At 46.6% G+C, this 22139-nt stretch overlaps 1 protein-coding gene across 2 annotated transcripts in view; it reads right to left on the reverse strand.

The window, feature by feature from the left end:
* The window catches only part of LOC135919618 (high affinity nerve growth factor receptor-like), a 173600-nt gene that overhangs the window by 38701 nt on the left and 112760 nt on the right, over positions 1-22139 (reverse strand). For both annotated transcript variants that reach the window (XM_065453519.2, XM_065453518.2), the window contains exons 2-4: positions 13662-13736; positions 7390-7461; positions 1327-1395 (exon numbers count right to left, since the gene is read on the reverse strand). In XM_065453519.2, the coding sequence (XP_065309591.1) occupies positions 1327-1395; positions 7390-7461; positions 13662-13736 (216 nt within the window). The remainder of the gene's footprint in view (positions 1-1326; positions 1396-7389; positions 7462-13661; positions 13737-22139) is intronic.

Raw genomic sequence — 22139 nt, forward strand, 5'->3', positions numbered from 1 at the left:
TAAGATTGTGTATGTGTTCTTTAGTGAACACTGGTAATTTCGGCGGTTACTTACGTGAATGTCTGCATAGTTTCACCCCAATTTTACGAAGTCGACGCGGAATGCTCAAACTTTCGCAAAATCGTGAGTCTCGTAAAATCGAACAGCAGAATAATGTCCAGGTCAAACAGGGAAATTATTCATTTAGTATGAACCAAAGAAATGCCTAGTTGGAAACCCAACGAAATAAAAAGAAAAGAAAGAAAGATCATTATTAGCTACTGCTACAATATAGCGTAATCGCATCTACAGCTGCCCTGAAGGAGCTCGCGAGTGCGTTATCACCCACAAACAGTCGCAAGGCAGGTGTATGTGACATTTCCTCTACAATCAGTTAGGTGAGAAAAGACAGGCTCATATAAGTGCGGTTGAGTTTCTTTTTTTTTTCTAGATAAGGAAATAAAGTGGCTGGGGTTCAACGTGGCTTGAACCTAGTAATACGAGCGAAAGCTCTGTTAAGCATGCTTAGACACGGTTCTCCAGTGCTTCTTCCCGGCGAGCTGTATCGGCAGGGTGCTCAGACTCAGCTTGGTGCCTGCGGCGAATAGTTGATGCGCTCGTACCGGCGCGTGCTTCATCCATGGCAAGACTAAGCGACCAAGCGCCGGTGAAGCAACCCTCGCCTAGTCACGTGGTACGCAGCGGTGAGACTCGAGTGAGCCCAGCTGCGACGCCTCTTTGCAGTGGATCACGTGATGCGACGTCACACTTTCACACTCGCGCGCCGATAGCTGAAGGTCAAATGCACGCCGAGATTGACCTTGGAAGTTGTACCTCGAGGAGCAGAGCTATCGCCTTAAAACACAGCTGTAGTTCGCGTAGCTCTCTCTGTGGCGCCTTGAGCTGCCCTCCCCCCCCTTCTTTTTTTCTGGGGGGGGGGGGGGACAGGCTTCGCAAAATCGGAAGCGGTCGTAAACTTTTCTTCGTAGAATTGAATTCGTAAATACATTCAATCGAATGGCAAACGTTTTGTAATTTTGAGTGTTCATTAAATGAACAAACTGGTAATATTGGTATTCATAAAATCCTAGCTCAACTGTATTTGATCTTTTTGGTATCTACATACTCTCTCGTAAGCTGATTTGAGCTCTAGGCTGTATATTATAGTTCAACAAGCGCCTGTTTAAGTTCAATAAGTATTCCGCAGCCTTGAAGAGCCCTGAGACTTAGTGAAGCTACATGTAACTGTATTTCGCCTGCAAGACCCTCGCCAGGTTGCAAGAAATGAAACAGTTCTGAACTTCTAAACACCGACCGGCCTCCCAAAAAGCCGGTAACCTTACTTACAGCTCTATAGTTTGTAGTCCGTCGATGGCAGTCCAGGCGATCGCTTCTATCTGGTTGAACCTTAGATCGCTGAAATAGAATAAAAGACAAGTACAGATGTCACACCAGTTTCGGAGTGTATCGCGCCATCTGAAACAGTGCTCATCATTACGACCTTGCATAACATTTTTCTGAAAGAGCAGGTAATCTAGACCATCATAGCATATCGAATAGACTCATTCAGAGGGCGTTTTTTTGCGCTTTAAACACACAGCAATTCCGGCCCATGCGACATAAATGATATAGGATAAGTCGGATAAAGCAGAGATATATGCACATAATAATTGTTTCAGACATGCAATAAAAGTCGATAAAAGGCGAGGCGAGCTGTAATGTGCGGCGCTTTTACATAGCGGCGATAAATGGCTGCCGAAGCCATCGCTTGCCCCGCGCACATTTTGAAACCGGACATCTATTTATATGTAAGTGCGTGTGTTCTTCGGGGCACATTATTTATATACGGTCGAAATGGTTCTTCAGCTATTTCCTGCCTGAAGAGCGTGGACTACTGACCTAGTCTGCGTGTGCCGCCTGCGTATATGCTGGCTCCTCTGTCGTTCTCTTCTCGCATATCTCACCGCGTTCTCTTGTTGTAGTGCTGCAATGTAATTGTTTACTCGCGTTCACGATGTCTTTCATCGGTTGGAGGCTGGAGACAGTGACATAAAATGTGCCAGAAGCGGCTAAACCACTTTCAGTTTGCCCTGTACTGCTGCTGCGTTTTGCATGCAACACACTTCACGTGATTTATATTTTCTTTTCCCGTTCCTGACGAGCAGTTTCTTGATCAACACGCGGGAGAGCCCTCTTTTTCGCATTGTTCCAAAGCACTAAGCCAGAAAAAAGAAACTACAAAATTGTTGCTTAAGTTGGCTGTTTACGAAGTATGAGGCAGTTGAAAGACATTAACAGAAGAATCCCAGAAAATGACAGGAACGAAAAAGAAAGACGAGTAAAATTCTTGAAGCACAGTGACCTTCCTTGATCAAGTTGCGAGAGAGAGAGCGTAAAGTTTATTTTCAAATCAATAAGATTTAGATGCGAAACATCCTGAATTTCAACTCATTAAAGGCTGCGAATAAGTCTGAGTAGAAATGAGCATTTCAATGAAATATGAATAAATAAGCTATCAGTGGTTTAGCTGCGCCGCATAAACACTTGAGTGAAAGGCCACCGTCTGCGTTATAGTTGACAGCAAACAAATCGGCACAACACTTTTTTATGTGTGTCCATGCATTCGTGCGCGCGTCTGCGTGGGTGTCTTCATGTATTTCGTTACTCGTTCACTTTACACTGCAGAACGATCTTGTGGGCAGAGCTAGCGATTGCTAGCCAGCTAACATGATTTTTTAACCCTTATAACCCGGAGTTGTGACAACGGATTCGGCCTTTTAATAATCGTGTCTTACGAATTTCCAGTAAACGGGCCCGCGCACTAAACAACCGCTCAAAGAATAAGCTGAAGCTCGCTTATGGTTGCTATTCTTTTAGTACGCTCTTGAATCCTGAGCACGGTAAAAAAATTAAGAAGAAAACCATTGAGAAGGCCGCTTTTCAAGGTGCTTAGTTCATGCCAACTCGGTAAACTTCCATTGCTTTTGAAGGACCTTTTAGGTAAGTGAAAGGTAAACGCATCGCACAACTATTAAACATTCGTTTCGAAAGAAAGCTGACTAACACAGCATTATTTATTCTGCACATCAATGTTCGCCCGTTTTCGGCAAGAAGAAAACAAAGATAGAATGTCCGAACTCACAAGGTTGAATTAAACGCAGGTTACTTACGTCACCATAAAACTACTTCATAAAATTTTTTTTTCTTGTGTTCAGTTGTGCGGAATCTGAACCGACGCCGGGAACTCAACAGAACCGTCTCGCAAGCGTTAAGTTCGCTTTTTTGACACAGCTCAGCTGCGCTGCTAAGAAGCGAGAGGGTTTTCATTGCCTGACACGTGTCGGAGTGAACACAAGGCGGCTACAAGAATTTCAGAGACATGTCGCACCGAAACTAGAGAGGAACAACGATCGAGCGTTTTTCAAAGCAGATATTTCGCACCCTTAGTTCCGCTCTGGGCATGGCCCTGAATACCACTCTGAGTACTCTCTTTGAAATGGCCTTGCTCTAAAGGCGACCTTGAAAAAGGAGGTTTAGTAGCGAGCTTGTTCGCCCACAGAATAATGTGAGAACTGGCGGGAATAGCTACCATGGGACCTCTTTAACAGGTTCGTCAATAACAGGTCTCAGCTTGTACTAAGAACTAGCATCAGTGAGAAGACGTTGAGGTTAACGTCCTCAAAAGTTTTTAGTGAAGCAAAATTTAGAGGTGTTCCCGTAAAATCTTTAAACGCAGGGAGAGAGAGAGAGATAGAGATAGAGATAGAGAGAAAGAGAGAGAGAGAGAGAGAGAGAGAGAGAGAGAAGAGACTGACATATAGTTTAACAAAGCACACATTCGATTGCTTAATCTACTCTTTACAGAAAGAAGGACATGCAAACTGATGAAAGAGGCACCAAGGTTAAAATATTGACCCTATTTTCGCCTTGGTGCCTCTTTCGTGCTTAAGAGAGTGCGACGAGAGAGGAAGAGAGAAATAAACGAGATGCGAAAGGCAGGGAGGTTAACCGGAAGATAGATATCCAGTTTGCTACCCTGCACTGGGGATGGGGTAAGTGGCGAGAGAAAGATGAAGGAGAAAAGCACACACAGAAAAAGAGAGAGACATCGAAAAACAAACAAATAACAAACAAGCAAACAAACGAACAGCAATACACACAAGGTAACAGGGCAGTGTCACAATACCTCTACTGACGAGGGAAGGTAAGGCGTGTGCATTTGTTTGGAATAAACCTCAACTAATGAGAAATTCGGACCTTGTGATGAGGTTTCGAAAACTCCACATTAAGTAAGGAGGCTTTGGTAACAGGGGGTTGTGTTGGCTGCACCTTGTCACACGAGGATAGTACAGCTGTATAAAAAACGTTTGCTAAAGATTACCCCACAGACGTTGATGAAAAATAGATTCACCTGCCTAAACAGCCTAACCACCTTCTGAGGCTTCATTTCGTTCAGAGTTGGCTCTAAACGAATACCCATCTTCCAGTTCACCTCATTCTCTCGGAACGTTGACGTTTAGCAGAGGATCAAGCTTTGATCATTTAATAAACTCGCGGAAGTTTTTATGGCGCTTCGGACCGAGCGAAAGTGGTTCCGGTATTCATAGGGGCAGCAGGACTCAGCGACGTCTTGTACGAAGCCTGGAACATGCTAGAACGTTTGCCTTGGTAGGTATGCGTTATGCGCGCACGGTGTTTGCGCAGCGGTGGAAAAGTGTATGCAAATGTTACTTGATATTGTTACGTGTAGCTGAAGCCTAATGCTATATACACTCTATTTACAGGGACGCTAACGGAAGGCCAAAATGGCGACGTTATGTCAAGCGGGCCCACGTCGTCTTCCTCCTCCTCAGTGCAGCCACACTGTGGCGGCTGTTCCGTAGCAACACCCCCGGCAGTAGAAGCACCGTCCAGGTGCTTAATCTACACATCCGCGGTTAAAGGTGTGTGGTATGGCTTTAGTCTCGCCACGTGAACGATGTCACTTGCAGCCGACGATGACGCTGAGAGTTCGGCGGGGATGACTTCATACGTGACATCGGTCACTTGTCGCACCACACGGTATGGGCCAGTGTAGAGCGACAGCAGCTTTTCGGAAAGGCCCACACGTCGAATGGGTGACCAGAGAAGCACCAGAGAACCCGGAGTAAAGTGCACGTCGCGATGGTGGCAATCATAGAGGCGTCTCTGATGCTCCTGTGAAGCCTCGAGGCGGGTGCGGGCGAGCTGGCGCGCGTGGTCGGCGTGCGCGATAGCGATATTTCGCCGCTCACTCGGAGAAGCAGCGCGCCAGGCTAACATATCCGACTTCTCGCTCAAGCCAGCAGATTATGTGTACAAAATTAGCGTGCTTGGGTTAGGAGGCGTAACGACCGGAGCGATGTATAGCCTGCCTATGCCAATATAAATAAAGGTAACGTAACAGCGGGTGCCGAATGTGTGGTATACGTAGTTGATGACAAGGCGGGTGCACGTTTCCGTCCTTTCGGCGGAGCTTCCTCGAAACAATCTCGCCCTAACACGTGTTCACATAGCGCGGCCGAAGCAAGTAATATCGACTTCGCTCGTGGCAGAACGGCGTGAAGGCAAAGCAAGCCGCGACTTCCTTCGTGTTAGTGCGCGTGTGTGTGCAGCCGCAAACACAGCATGTCCGCGCTTCGACGCCCGCCGAGCTCCCCGCTCGCTGAGATCGCGGGAGATCCCTGTGGAAATAACGGACGCCGAGGTTGTCGCGAGGCGGTCGTCCCATGCCGCCTCGAAATCACCCACGCTCTCCCTCACCCTCTAACCCGCGCCCTCTCTCGCACGCTCTACGAAGACGGCCGGATTAATGAAAACAACGGCCTCGGTCCGCGGGTCTCCGTTGTTCAATGTCGACGAGCAAATGGGAGTGCCGCTGTCAGCTCCGAGCGCGTTATTTTCAAGGTCGCGTAAGAATTGATGACCCCCGCGTCGGGGCCGCTCGTTCGTTTGTTGTTTGCCCGAGAGCGAATTGGCTTTCGCGAGCGAGATATGCTTTCGGTAGAAAAGAAGACCTTTCGGGAAGCAGTCGCCTAGCGGGAATCGGGGGTGAGTGCCCAGCAGGTTCAGCGCAGAGGTCGACGGCGACGGGCGGAGTGCTTCGACGGGCGCAGGAGCGATATGCGAGTCTCCGGAAAAAAAAGAGAGAGTAAAAGAAAGAGAAGTATATGACGGGGAGCGAGTTCATGCGGCGCTGGCACACGCTTGAATCCGTCTCCGCACCAGGGCTTTTGTTAAAATGAAGCAGTGTATACGGGCTCTGCCGTCGGCGCGCTTCCAATCTTGAGGCGCGGACTTTATTTTACAGCTCGCGCAGCCGGCGTGATGGAGTCTCGGAAAAGCACAGCCCTTTGATACGTCGAGATCAGGTGCACTTTCTCATATACGGTCCACGCTCTCTGCCGACGGTGCCTGATTTTTCGTGGCGTCCTCTGTTTTCATTCTTTTTCGGCAATCTGACGAGACACTGGGAGTGAACGACAGTTTCTTGCGAAAGGAAGATAGACAGTAGAGAAAAGCGACGGTCCTTGCTGCCGAGCTTGTTGCAGCAACATCGTCCTAACTCGTTCACATTGCGATCTGGCACGTCCTCGCTCTCAGGAGTCAGGCTTTGCACGCTACGCAAGGGCAATAGCCGTGTTTGAAAGTGAGCAGAGTGCCTTCACGTCACAGTCTGTCAGAAAAATGCGGAGGCGGCCTAGCGGCATATATGTCAAGACGACCGTAGAGTGCCTATATCTCCGTCTAAATTTGGCGTCTATACTTCGCAGTAACAATGGTTGATCCCGGCTTCCTGTCTGTTCTTTTTTTTTAACTTGAGCACGGAGTGAGTGACTCGACTGCTGTAAATTGCAATGTTCGACGAGGACTGTTGCATACACTATCGTGAAATGTGGGCGGCGAAGTATGTACGAGTAAACAGAATATTTCGCAGTCTGAAGTATTGCGCATTCTGCGCTGTCAGTAGCGATGTTTGAGAACAATAATACCTCTATAATCTAATAAAGCGAGCGAAGTCAGCCTTCCTACTTTATTACATCTGAAATTTTAAAAAATAAATGAAGTGACGGAGGAGAAAAATTTGGAATTTCTTATTTTACTATTTCTTCAGGTCATTTTGCCCTGTTCATTTGACAATCCAATACCTTGAGAAAATCGACGACGAACGTTTTCAAGGTTACTGATATAAAGAAATAAATCAACCAACCAATCGTAAAAAATTGCCAAAAACTGCGCGTCTGCTTCAAGTTCCTCGCAGGTGCGAATGACCACTCAGATTTTAAAAAAAGAAAGAAAAAAAAGGACACATTGTTTGGAGGGAGATAACAAGATAGGCTAAGAGATAGTTCGAGACGTCCTGTCAGATCTGATGACTGTGGCACCACTTACATTTTCTGGATTTCCTGGTTGTGCTGGAAGGCTTTAGGAGAGACGTATTTCAGGCCACATTTGTGAACAGTCCTGTGAAGAAAGAAAGAAGAAAAGAACAAGAGCCCCATGCAGACGATCGCATAAACGAAAAGCAAGCAATGCACCATAGTAACAGTGTCACGCCGTATGATTCACATTGTTGTTCGACATCTTGCTACATATGGTCATTTCACTGCCCTAGTTCAGAGAGCAACAGATCGCTAGCTACATAAACAGTGGAACAAGGGTGATGCAAGTGATGCACCGGTGTGAGGCGAGTCGTAGTAAGATAGAGTGATGAAGTTGATTTCTATGATTCTTTAAGTAAGACGGTCAGAAAACAAACCCCAAATTACGTCACCATAAGCCATAGAAAGAGAAGCGAAAAACATTTACACAATGAAAAAGAAATAGCAGTGCAAAAACCCTTCCTGACCAAGCGAGTGAGCGAACGGGTTTCTAGCGTTGCAGGTCGTCTGACACTTTTCCTAAAAAGATGCAACGTGTCTATTACTCACGATTGTGTTCGCGAGAGTTACGTTTTCCAGACCAGTCACCTGAAAACGCATCTGATGGACGATGCGCGGGCCATCCAGGATCTGAGGCGAGAGCATTGTTGAGAACTCAACCATATGAGAGCAGCGCATCGACCCCATTCCTTACTGAATGTTAGCATTTCTACAGCAACCATTACTCGCCGGGCGATCAAGGGCTACTGGATAACTTGTCGTGTTAGTTCGTGCTTGCTAAAGTGCTTGACGTAGCACAACGACAAAAACAAGACTTAGAGACACCTCACAGGAGCCAATCATCGGCATCGCAACGCCTGCGACGTGTCTTAATTCGTGGTTAAAATTAGAAATTAAATTAAGGGGTTTCACGTGCCAAACTCGCGATCTGATTATGAAGCACGCCGTAGTGTGGGACTCCGGAAATTTGGACCACCTGGGTTACATTAACATGTACCTAAATCTAAGTACACGGGTGTTTTCGCATTTCGCCCCCATGGAAATGCGGCCGCTGTGGTCGGGATTTCGTGGTTGTGTCGTTGGGCTACGTGATGTGCTTAAGTTCACAGGCAGTTAAACGTCTAAACTTTCCTAGTTAGACAAACAGTTAAAGTTTCCCTCATTGCCACACCCCCTTCTGCTTGCTGACGGAAGTACTCCACGGAAATGTTTATGTTGCGCTCATACTGCGAGCGGAAAAACCCCAGCGAGTTTTCATCGCTAAGGATTTACCTTTCAAGGTCGCCTCGTCAAGCGGAATAAAACGAAAGGCGCACGCCGACAAAACGCGTTTCTATAGTTGCGGAAGAAAAAAAAAAAGAGATGAAGCCAGAAGGAAAGCAAAAAAAAAAATAACCTTTATAAAGGAGGTAGGTTAATCCACGAAATCCGAACAGTGGCCCACTTATTCCGGCCGGGGCTTAGTGCTCGTGCTTTCCCGGTCGCTAACAATGACAAGACCTGTGGGCGCACAAAATCGCAGGCCCACGTCTTCGTAAAAGACGTTCTGCAAAGGCGCACACACACAGAAAAAAAAAGAGAGAAACAGATAGCTTATTTAGCTTTTTCTATAAATGTTTGCTGGATCTCATGTTCATGGCGGAAGCCGCGGCAAAGCACGAAGACGTTTGTCGTCAAGGTGGCGACACTGGACTTTAGCTGAATGTATTATACACAAGAAAAACACGAAGACAGATAAAGAGCAGTACCGCGAACTAAGAGAGAAGACCGAAAGACAGAGATAAAAAGAGTTCGGAAGACACTCGCAGTGACATGACGGCTAAAGACTATAGCATACTCGTTACACAGAGGGGACTAACACAGAGGCAAGCGATTCATCAGCCTGGCCGCTCCAGAGCATGCTCGCGCGCATAAAATCTGGCGAAGCGGCGGACAGTATATACCAAGAAGACGAGATTTCCCTGGCGCACTGGTTGTCGTAAAAGAAGCTGCGAGGACGACGTCTCCGTTCGTCCTTCGGCTTTACAGCCGCTCGCATGAACTGCCGCCGGCTCACACGCACAACGCTGTTCGCCCTCCCCCCTTCCTTTCTTGTGAGTCCCGGTATCTGCTCTTGTCTTTCTGCCACGACTACATCGTTCCACCACTCGCGACGCCAGCCCGTCGTCCCCACGAACCACGTGCTCCACTTTTCAGTGGCCGGGCGATTGATCCACCAGATCCTCAACAAAGACAAGGAGAGCTACGTCTTGCGGGATTCTTGACCGTAGAGCCCCCGCACAAACCACTACCCTAATACCTGCGTTACGCTGACCTGCGGAGAGCTAGTGCTCCGAGCTAGATTAGGCCGCCTTCCAGCTTCGCGTCTGCTGCCGCGTGATACTTATCAGTTAGAACGCGGAATAGAAACCGGCCCTGCTTTGTCCATAAAAGGGAAGACGATAATTGGTAGCGTGGACGACGTCGTGACTAGGACAGGTTTAGGATAGAAATTCACGATCAAGTTTTGTAACCGGGGACGCTTCGCGGCGGTAGCCGGTGCACGCTTCACGAAATCAGCTTGACGCAATGAGAGAGACAGAGAGAGAGAGAGAAAGAGGGCAAAGGAAATACAGGGAGGTTAACCAGATATTATTTCCGGTTGACTACCATGTACTGAGGGAAGAGCAAAGTGATGCGATAGGCGAGAGGGAGAAAAGAATAAAAAAATGAAAAATGAAACGCACACACGCACGCACACGCGCGCGAGCGCGCGCGCGCTTGAACTGTTTCTGCGGCCATTGTCACGCAGCCCGCAAAGGCGTTCCTAGTATTATGCAGTGTCACCGTGAAATCCTATGTCACACAGTGTAAAGTTACAATTTGTCAGACAGTCCCGTGTCTTTTAAGTACTGCAGCAGCTCCTTCATAGCGGATCGCGTTGATGTTCGCGTAGGCCAGTTTCCAAGGATCTTGTTTTCTGTCATTGGGCGCTTGTCCAGTTTGTCTAGGGTGGCTGAGAGGACTGCTCTTCGTGGGTTGAAACAAGGGCACTCACAAAGAAGGTGCGTGATTGTTTCATTGCACCCGCAGAAGACACAAAACGGGCTGTTGGCCATTCAGATAAGAAAGGAGTACGCATTTAAAAATGCTACTCCTAGCCATAGACGGACTGATGCGCTTCTAATGATAGAAGTTACGTCGTGGAAAGTCGGGAGGAATACGGAGCTGTAAATTAGGGTCCAGGGTATGAAGGCGCGTACTTGTGAACTCGAATGAATTCCATTGAGTTAATGTCAGGTCACGCGCAAGTGCGGAATGTTCTTTCACTGAGTGGGCTCTCGAAAGAAGAATGGCAACGCAGTTGACGCCATCATGTGCAGATCTAAACAGCGCAACAGGCGCGTAGATGACACCGGAGGGATTAGTTTCAGTTTCAGTTTATCTTATTCGTAAAAAAAAAACATGCATGTGTACATGAATAAACAGAATGAGGTCACAGACCGCATAGCTGAAAGGAGACCTCCTGTAATAAAAATATGTTACGCAAAATGAACGCTGACATATTGCTAGTACATATTGTAAGCCCTAGCTGCTTGTAATTAAATAACAGTTTTCATAGAAGACTGCAGGGATACCCATCAAGGAGGTGCCCATCTTTGCGAAAACTATATAAACACCAGCGAATGCCCTTCCAAGCTTTACTGTGGGATGAGCATGTCGGAGTTGCCCGCCATGTTTGTGACCGGTGTTCGCAAGAGTTCAAAGCGCACGTGACTTCACCGCGAACACAGCGTCCCTTCGACCATCGCACAGCGGAGTTAGTGCACGCGCTTTCGGTATCGTTACGAACCCGAGCTAATCACCCCGCGCGCCCCTGCATACCCCCTCGCTCCAAGCTTGCCAGTACGCTCTCACAACTGAACGTTCAATATGTCACAGTACATATCATTTACTAACCCCTACGCTTTCCTCGTTGGAATGGCTAAGAGCCCCACATGCGACACATGCAGCTGTGACGAGGCGCTCACACGCATAGACTGTGTCTGCCCGCGCTGTAACGCAGAGAGGCGAGTGGTGTGCACTAACGTTGTCGCTCGGATTAACATCGTTGACGGGCAAAGTGGTGGGTCTCCTGACAAATCGTTCCTGTTAACGTCGGGCGCGTTTGACAGGTGGTGATTTTTCACTCGTGGAGCCCTAGGCGATAACTGCCGCGATCGTGCGCTGAATACGAACCTCACGCTTGGAATTTCTAGCGAAGTTAGTCGGAGTACTCTTCCCTTTATAAAGTTTCAGTTGTTTAGCCCAAAATTGTTAAGCTTACCATATGTTTCTCTGACGTGTTTATTCTCCAAATCAGCATGACATAATATTTTGGAATAATTTTCCTAATCATAACATCGAGAATTAAAAACTGACTTGCCATAATAAAAAGGGCTGCAGCAGGGTCTGGCCTGATGGCTCACGATTGAGAAGGTGGTACGAATCTGCCAGGAACACTGTTTTTTTAATACTAGACTAGCATTCTTAAGATACTTCACGGACTATCCGGTCTATATCTATGTCTCTATGTCTTCTATGTCTCTAACCAATGTTTCGCCAACTTGGGTCACTGGGCAGATATGGTCTAATGGGTGGAGGGTCGGGCTGCTGTGCTGAGGGAACGTTGTTCAAAACCACCCGTTGGACCAGCTTTGGTCGCTGAGTATGCGACACTGGGTATTTGTCACTCTTCAATTAATCTCTTTCACGCCAACTTGGGTCACTGGCTATGTGACACTGGGGATGTGGCGTTCTTCAAGGACAACAGAAATCCTCTAAAATTTACCCAGTGCTGGGTTGAACAGCATATGGGTGACATAGGCGTATTCAAACTTGTCTGAATATATATTCACACACGTACAATGCGTGGGCTTCGCGGCGTCGTCACTAGATGGCGCAGCGTGTCCACAGGGGTGAGTGAGAGAGAGAGAAGCGCTACTACATACACGTCTCATACACGAAGCGTTTCAGGAATGACAATATGGTGCGTCACCACATTGCTTCAATGCTAATCGCACTAAGGTCAGCATACATCTTGAGATGGGTTCTGCTGGAGTTTCATTTTTTTTGCATTTATTTGTGTTTGGCAGTATGACAACACATTACAGTTTGTAACAGATGTAACAAATATCAATTTTTGAATCATTGTCTTTCTTACATTGCATCGTATCCAACCTCTGATTATGAGGCGCAACTCGCTGTCTGTCAAAATGAATTCAATAGCAGTCTTTTTCTATGACCTGCAGCTCTCTGTTTCGTGGATCACCTGGCTTCGTGTGCAAAGCTCGCGTGGAAGCCCAAAACCCAGGTTTAATCAAACTCAACCAACGAAGCAACAGCATTTGCAGCGGGACGCGCTCAGTCGGGGAAAATACACAAACTGCGGCTTGGGGATCAGTAGACTGAAACGTAACGAGCGTCATTTTTCTCAATGACTGCAGTCGACGCCACAGCTGTCGCAGCCTTCAGCTGTGGCTGCGCGTCGAGTGACTGCTATCTAAGAGCACGACGCTGAGACTACACAAGAGATGAAATGAATTTAATGAAATATTTTGTGTGTGTTTCGGTATCTTGCTCTCAGATTATCACATTGGTCACACGCAAGAAGTAAAATGGAAAACCGAAACTGTTGTGCTGCTTTAACTCTGACAGTCTTTTAGGATAGCGACGTCTTTGAGGACCCTCTTGCAGCATTGAGACAAGTCTCCGCTAGTCAGGCGATGTAAGAAGCGGAGAATAATTATCAATTTACAGAAAGAACGCACTAATGCACAAACGCAAAAAATTCCTAACCTGTGCCTGTTACCCTTGCTGACGCATCTTGCGGCTTGGCTTAGCGTTTCCGAGACCATGGGTTTCTCACTTGAAAGACAACTATATATTGCTGTATGTGAATCACTTTGCACTTCCCAACGTCGGCTAACAAGAGAATGTCGTGACAAACAAAGAGGTCTTTATATCAATGTCCGACCGCGAAAAAGGCGTCCCAGAATCGCCAACGGAGTGAGTGCTTTCTGACAATGTGCCAAAAAGTTCTGCGGTCATAAGTATTAACGTAACTTTACCTAACGATGAAACAACTTCTGCGAAGTTAGGCCTGTTCAAACTTTAACCGAGCTAACCGGTTTTAAACCCGAGAACCCGAATACACCCTAGGACTTCAAATATCTTCATTACTCGTCGCCGTTCAATTTAAAAAGAATAAGAAGAAAGAAAACAGTCGAACTTCTACAAAAGGAGACGGCCGATTCCACTCACAGTGTCTTCAGGGAAGGGTACCACTGCAGCTGAGTCTCGTTGAGCTCCACGAAGTTTCTCTGGTTCTCGATACTTCTGCAAAGCAAATAAAACAGTACACAAATCAGACGGCGAAATGTATGCACGCATCGCTGCACATCCTATGATCGACTAAATTTAGCGATTTTTTCTGGAAAGCTTATGTATTCAGAAGCGAAGCTTTTGTTTGCGGCAGCACAGAACATCAGTTGAAGTAAGCTGGGACGCGATCGAAGATTGTTGTTCGAAACGCACGTTCAGTTTGAGTTCAGTTTAGCCTCAGGCGACTGGCCTAGGCCGCGCCAAATCGTCAGCCACGCTCGGCGGCTGACTACTCGGCGCGGCCTAGGCCAACCGTGTGAGGAGAAAATGAACGCAAACTGAACTCGCGTTTGGAGCAGCGATCTTCGATCGCGTCGCTGTATAACCATTGGATAATCGCTGTTCTTTCACGTTGTCTCAAAAGCAGCGTAGACGTAATTTTTCCTGCAGGTTAGATAGATAGATAGATAGATAGATAGATAGATAGATAGATAGATAGATAGATAGATAGATAGATAGATAGATAGATAGATAGATAGATAGATAGATAGATAGATAGATAGATAGATAGATAGATAGATAGATAGATAGATAGATAGATAGATAGATAGATAGATAGATAGATAGATAGATAGATAGATAGATAGATAGATAGATAGATAGATAGATAGATAGATAGATAGATAGATGAAGAGGGAAAAAAACACGGCAAATTCCATCCCACGAAGACTGTCGACGGTAATTCAATTAACATTCAAGCAATGAAGCCACCCAATGTATCGCTGACATCACGTTTATTAAAGTCTGTAAGGGTCATTCTCAGACTTCCGTTGCTTCGGCTATATGCGACATACACCATCTACGGTGTCCACTCAATTTGCCTGTGGCACTTGCTTGCCATGATCGACCGTAAGCATGAAGGGGTGACGACGATTGTACGAAGACAGTGACGACGACGGAATGACAAAGGAATGGCGTCGATATAACGACAAAGACGGTATGACGACAAAAAGATGACGATTCTGAAATGATGACGACAGGGTAACGAAAACGGAGAAACCATGACGGCACGAGGACAGTGCGATAACGAAAAGTGTGTGATGACGATGGCGTGACGACAACTCTATGAGAACGACAAAGTGGCGACGATGGTATAATGAGGACAGCGTGACGTTGGACAGATTCAAAACGCTTGGACTAGGCAGGGAACGCTAATCGCATTTAAAGAAACGCGCACACGAAACGCACCAACACACTTCATTTACAGTGCGACTTAGGACTGTATCTCGCAGGAATGATAGAAGTACCTCAGTCACACCAAAATTCGGTTCTTTTGTCATCAGCACAATCACCCGCCACTGGATTTTTCCTCGTGCAAGTCAGTCCAAACTCATCCACCTGTAGCGGATATGCAGGGCTTATTTTTCTCAGAATTGTAAAGTTCCATTGTAAGGCAGGATACACTATGGTCCAGGAACGTCCAAGACGCCTGCCATAAGTGAATAGAGTGTGGACTCCATTCTACCCAACTGCTAAATCACGCAGCAAAGATACATACAATGGTGCTTTACAATTCTGAGAAAAGTAAGCCCTGTACGTCCACTACAGATGGATAAACTTGGATTACCTTCCACGAGGAAAGATATAGTGGTCGGTGATCGTGCTGATGGCTAACGAACAGAATTGTTCGTCTAGTTACAAATATTGTATGCAACACGTGAGCATGCATAAGCAAAAAATTTGGAAGACGCTTAGGCTTCGCCTTTAAGAGTGGAACGCGATAGCATTCAAGGATGCCTGACTGCTTCTCACGCTTCCGGACAACTGAAGCTTATAGGTAACTGTAATGTTAACCGTTAAACCCCGACGGCGAAATCTGTGCAAGTGGAGTTTTCTGGTTGAAACGCGGCCTCTTGCGTGGGCCTATCTTCTGATCTTGTTTCGCACTTTTGACATTTCAGTCTGAGAAGATTTACCATAAACGACATGCGCTGACGTGTTTTCTTTCATGGCATTTGTTTGTGGGCTGCCATTCTCAAAATTCCGAGCAATAACATTGTAAGGAACGTAAGGCAAGGTATTGGCAACTTTAGTGATAGAAGAACAACTTGATTCCCGTATTCATAAGTGTACCTTAACTTGAAGCCCATGCTTGACTTGATATAACTGACACCTGATGTGAGCGCGCCCAAGATGTTTCCTTTGGGGCGTTCACGACCCGCAGGAAATGTCTTGGGTCGTGAAATTTAAATTAGGTCAAGCGTGGGTTTCAAGTTAAGATTCATTTCTGAATACGGGGGTTAGTGCCGTATAGAAATGCGTGGTTCGGGATGTTTTTTCTCGGACGCCGACTCCTACGCCAACACTAGGTTTTCTGCGATGCGGAGCCCTTAACGTTATCGCGTCCAAACAGATCATTCTTTATAAAACTTGTAAAGGAAAAGGAGAAGCCGACCTCGACCAATAGGCGAACACTTTCAAAACAAACTTGTAAACACGCGCACACAACCAAATGGCCCCACCACCCCCGCACACGCAAAAAGAAGAAGAAGAAGAAGCGATCACGAGAAAAATCAGTACAATATCATATGGACACACAGACACGCGTTCTTTCTTTTTTTGCTCAGTACGACCCACAATACTCGCAAGAGTTGGGAACGCTGAAGTTAGTCAGCGTTGAATATGTGCTACAAAGCAACGCTTCCACTATTCAACATCACTCCGCGCCTCTGGACACCACCATCTGTAAATATTACTGGTCATTTCCTCCCGTGTTTCCACACTGACTAACGGTTGCGGAATCAGATGGTCAGGTTCGCACGCTGCGCATTTCTCGTGTGTTAAAAGAAATGTGTACTGCACAGCAGTGCCACAGGGACACACAGAAAAGGGCAGGCATCACAAACTCCGGCATCTGTGCGGCAAGGTCCGATTTTGAAGCAAAACGTTGTCGAAGCGTTCTCTGTCTGGCGAATCGATCAATCAGAACAACGAGAAAGGCAAAAAAAAAAAAAGAGAAGGAGCTGTACTGCAAGTACTTTTTTTTCTGTGCCCTGTCTTACTCTATGCTGCCAGTAAGACTGTATTGCCGGTTACTCAGACCCACGGCTACGCTTTTCTGCGCAAGAAGCGCGGTTTATTTTACCCTGTGACTGGGGCTGTCTTTTCGTTTCTCTTTCAAGAACGAAAACGAATGGGTAGCAAAGAACCGTGTGGACGGAAATGTTCACTTCGTCACGGTACGCTCACAGAAGTTGTTCGAGCGAGCAGTTCGAAAACATACTGGAGTGATAGAGTGTTCCGCATGGGTGGCTTTCTAAAAGCACTTCCGCAGTGCTCATTCAACGTCTGTCGTAAAACGGGTATTCGCTCACTGTGAAGTTCGCTTCACTGCGTCCCCTTTCAACCGTGCAGCGCCGGAACTGATCATCGCTCTAACAAATATGAAGTGCTGACCGCTCATGCTGGCGTTTAAACGTGGCGCGTGATATTGCCAAGGGAAACGCACGGCATCTTCTATCCTACAAAATATGATATTTAGAGTGGAATCAATTCTTTTAAGAAAAAGAACGGAAAAGAATGAAACCTATTTTGTCTTTGCTTCATTGACAACTCACAGTCATCCGTCGTGGTTGTTTAGGCTATGACGTGGGGCTGATAACACGAGGTCGCCGCATCGAATCGTGGCCACGGCGGCTGCATTTCGGTAGGGGCGAAATGCGAAAACACCTGTGTACTTAGATTTAAGTGCACGTTAAAGAACCCCTGGTGGTCCAACTTACTGCATAGTTCCCCATTATGACGTGCCTCATAATCAGATCTTGGTTTGGCACGTAAAACCCCATAATATTTGTTTTAACTCACATAGTCGTACGGGTCGCTTAACATAGAGCATATTATTTCAGAAAAAAAAATCCATACGGCTCCTGCTGAATGAACACCAGTTACAAGCACCGCGTTGCAATCCCTATAACCCCTCAGTTCATTCGTCTTCTGCGATGGAGACATCGGTGGCAGTGATAGACGAGCTGCCACAATCAGAAGGATGTACTACATGTGGGCGACACGTCAGCATCGCCTGTCAGCCAACGTTAGAGTCTGCCCCAATTTCAGCTCTAACCGCAAAATGTTCTTGCCGCTGAGCTCTCTGTAACTGGGTTACTGATCAGGGCTATTGAAGCACCGTTCATGGACGACGCAGACGTAGCCCGAGGACATATTAACGGCGCTGACAACGGGCACTGCGCTGAGCAAGCCCGTCACCAATACCTTATCTTCGATTCGGTGACGGATATGCAAGTGGACTCGACGTGTCGGGACCATGATCACAGTCAACGCTCAACGCTGTCAGTTTCGAGGTCAAGAAGTCCTTATTCGCCTTGCTACGGCCTACGATCTATTTTTGACCACAGCCTTTCTTAGTTGCTAGCTCTCTCGGAAAGTCAACAAGCTTGAATATCGCTGAAACATAAGTAATAGGCACCAAGAAAAATATACCGTAGGAAAGAAATGAGCATATTGGACAGGGACCAAGTCGATTCAAAGCGTCAAACCTACGTGTAACCACGTTGTTCACTAAAGATTATGTCGAACTATGAAATACTATTTCTCTTACGTTTCGTCGAACAATGTGAAACATATTGTAATATCTTAATGTGTCTGTTGATCTAGCTTAGGATTCCTTTCTCCAGTTGAGGAGGAGGGGGGGTGGGAGATGGTGGATTTGGAAGAAAGCCTTTATAGCAGTCGTCAAATTTGTAAAATATGTGTCTGATCACAAGCGTTCAGGCGCCGTAACAGGGCTGTAGCCTTTAATAAGTAGCAGAAAGGTTAAACAATGCAAAGATCCACTAGGAAGGCCCGCTACCGTGCGCCAAAATAAAAATAAAGACACGTACACACACAACGCTCACGCACAAAAGAAGCTGTATGATATCGTTCCAAGCTAACCCTGTGGCCAAACTGTAACCTATGCGCACAGGGTCAGCGTTGTCCGACAGGGGGGCCTTACTACGTCCACTGGGAGTGTTTACTAGCTTCAGCTCCAAAAGTGTTTCAGGGGCCCATAAAGCAGGCTCCGAACTTTAACATCACAAGGACAATGGTCTACGACTCTCGAGCGCCGCAAGCTGTCCACGCAAGGCGTCCGTGGGGTTTTCGAATGACGGGCTCGCAGTTCTCTCCAGTCGTATAACGGCGCGCAGTGGCGGCAGTGAGCTCGCCATAATCGAGGCGCAGTCACCGGACAGGGCGACACCCCTGGCCAACGAATGGGCAGCCGCTGTTGCCGTGGTCGGTCGCGCCATATGAACGGCCAGCTGCTCTAACGCGGCCGTATATTGGCGCAGCGGCGATATAGCCTCCGCGACAACGAGCCGTTGAGTGGCGCAAAATGAAGCGGCGCAGCAGGCACGCTGGAGAGCCAAATGCCGAGTGCTCTTCAGGTGATGGCCGCTCGAGAGCAGGGTTGGCGTCACGGGTGTCATCACGAGCTATGGAACGTGCCGCCTCTACAGCTGGCTGAGACCCCTCCAGGTCAGTAACGACAGAGGGCGTGTCGCTGAGACAAGCCTCGGTGGTCGCTCGACGAGCGCTCGAATCGCCTGAAATGCTACACTTTTTTTTCCTTTTTTCATCTTTTTTCACATGTAGCGTTTCTGTTGGGGAGTGCCGTAAAAAAACGTCAGAAGAAGTAGTGCGTGTAGCACTGGTTAGACTGTCTGTAATCAGGGCATAACAGTTTACAGAATGCCGGAACACTGTAAAGAGACGTGTGCAGCATTGCTGGCCATCTTGTGATGCTGAAGTCAAACATAAGTGCACACATCTGTGATTGCAATGAACACGTTCTACCTATATGCTGATAAGAAACCGGGGGTAGTAACGATAATTACCGTAAAGTTGATCTCTATTTTTCCCCTTCTTTGGGAATACTGACACAGCAGGGAACGTTTGTTAGGCGTTGTGGTTGAAGAAAGGGCCACAAGCTTCCCGTAAACTGTAATGCATTTGCAGCAGGCACGTACCCAGGATTTTTTTTCGGGGGGGGCCCACCACCTCCACCATCATCATCATCATCATCATCATCATCATCATCATCATCATCTTGTTTTATGTCCGCTGCAGGACGAACGCCTCTCCCTGCGCTCTCCAATTAGACCTGTCCTGCGCCAACCGATTCCAACTAGCGCCCGCGAATTTCCTAATTTCATCGCTCCACCTAGTGTTTTGTCGTCCTCGATTGCGTTTCCCTTCTCTTGGTACGCATTCTGTAACCCTAATGGTCCAACGGTTATCTAACCGGCGCATTGCATGACCTGCCCAGCTACATTTTTTCCTCTTGATGTCTATTAGGATATCGTCTATACCCGTTCGCTCTCTGATCCAAACCACTCTCTTTCTCTCTTAACGTTATGCCTAGCAATCTTCGTTCGATCGCTCTTTGCCCGGTCCTTAACTTGCTCTCAAGTCTCTGCCCCATATGTCAGCACTGGCAAAATGCACTGATTGCACACCTTACTTTTCAATAATAATGGTAAGCTTCCAGTCAGGAGCTGGCAATGTCTGCCGTTTGCGATCCAACCTATTTTTATTCTTCTGTGAATTTCCTTCCTATGATCAGGGTTCCCTGTGATTAATTGACCTAGGTAAACATACTTATTCACAGTCTCTAGTGGCCGACTGGCGATCCTGATCTCTTGTTCCTTTGCCCGGCTATTTATCATTATCTTCATCTTCTGCATACTAATATTCAACCCCACTCTTACACTCTCTCTGTTAAGGTCTCCAATCATTTGTTGTAATTCGTCTGCATTGTTGTTGAATAGAACAATGTCATCGGCAAACCGAAGGTTGCTGAGATATTTGCCGTCGATCTTTACTCCTAAGCCTTCCCAGTTTAATAGCTTGAATTCTTCTAAGCACGCAGTGAATAACTTTGGAGAAATTGTGTCTCCCTGTCTGACCCCTTTCTCTATAGGTATCTCCCTGATTTTCTTGTGTAGAATTAAAGGTAGCTGTAGAACCTCTGTAGATATTCTTACGCGAAGGACGGTCAGTAAGACGAGAAACTATTTACAGATTATATTTACAACAACGGTTGCAGCGCTGACCGGTTAGATTCACAGCGCGAGCCCAGTTCGTTCTTCCTCCTCTTTTTTGGAGTTATGGCGCCTACGCGCCTCGTTCAAACAAACAAATACCACACGAATGTAGCAATATTTTCCAAGCTTCTTACGTAAGCGTTCTGCACTCCTTGATTACGTAGTGCATCTACGATTGCTGGTATCTCGACTGAATCAAGTGCCTTTTCGTAATCTATATAAGCCACATAGCGAGGCTTATTGTACTCTGCAGACTTCGCGATAACCTGATTGATGACATGGATGTGATCCAGTGTGAAGTATCTCTTCCTGAAGCCAGCCTGTTCCCTTGGTTGACAAAATCCAGTGTTGCCCTTATTCCATTGGAGATTATTTTGGTAAATATTTTATATAATACTGGGAGCAAGCTAATGGTCCCATAATTTTTCAATTCTTTAACGTCTCCTTTTTTGTGGATTAGTAAAATATCTGCATTCTTCCAGTTTTCTGGGACCCTTGCAGTCGATAGACACTTCGTATAAAGAGCCGCCAGTTTTCCAATCATTATGTCTCCTCCATCTTTGATTAAATCGACTGTTATTCCACCTTCTCCTCCCGATCTTCATCGTTTCATGTCTTGCAGGGCCCTTCTGACCTCATCGCTAGTTATAGGAGAGTTTCTGTATCCTGTTCATTACTGTTTCTAAGTGAGCTATCGTGACTCCTCTGGGTACTGTATACAGGTCAGCTTAGAATTTTTCCGCTGCTTTTACTATATCTTCAAGATTTCTGATGATATTATCCTTCTTATTTCTTAGTGCATACATCATGGTTTGTCCTATGCCAGGTTTCTTTTTTACTGATTTCAGGTTGCGTTCATTTTTTACGGCTTCTTCAGTCTCTCTCATGTTATAGTTTCGAATATCAGTTATTTTCGCCTTGTTGATCAGTTTTGACAGCTCCGCGAATTGCGTAACGCTGTGCGGCCGCCAGTCCCATACAACCGCGTAGAGCGCAGGACTCTGCGATTCTAGAGGTACTGCGCTCACCGCGAAAGGTTAGAAAAACGCCCACATAAGCACAGCAGATAAGTGGCTACGTGAGGCGGTTCAAAACAAGTAATTGTTCTCCACTTCCGGTGGCGTTTTCTCTACTTCCTTTTTAAATAAAAAGATGTTGATCCATAAATATTCTCATAAACAACGGTTAAAACTTATTTATTATTCGCTTTTGCTTGCAGTTTGGTTGTTGCCTTGGCTCTCTCCCTTAGTAGGTCGCTTAATTTCTCAACTCCTTGCGATTTTTGTTTCCAGTTGCCAATTTTGCACGAAAGGTG

Source organism: Dermacentor albipictus, chromosome 2 (assembly GCF_038994185.2).
Source record: "Dermacentor albipictus isolate Rhodes 1998 colony chromosome 2, USDA_Dalb.pri_finalv2, whole genome shotgun sequence".
NCBI lineage: Eukaryota > Metazoa > Arthropoda > Arachnida > Ixodida > Ixodidae > Dermacentor > Dermacentor albipictus.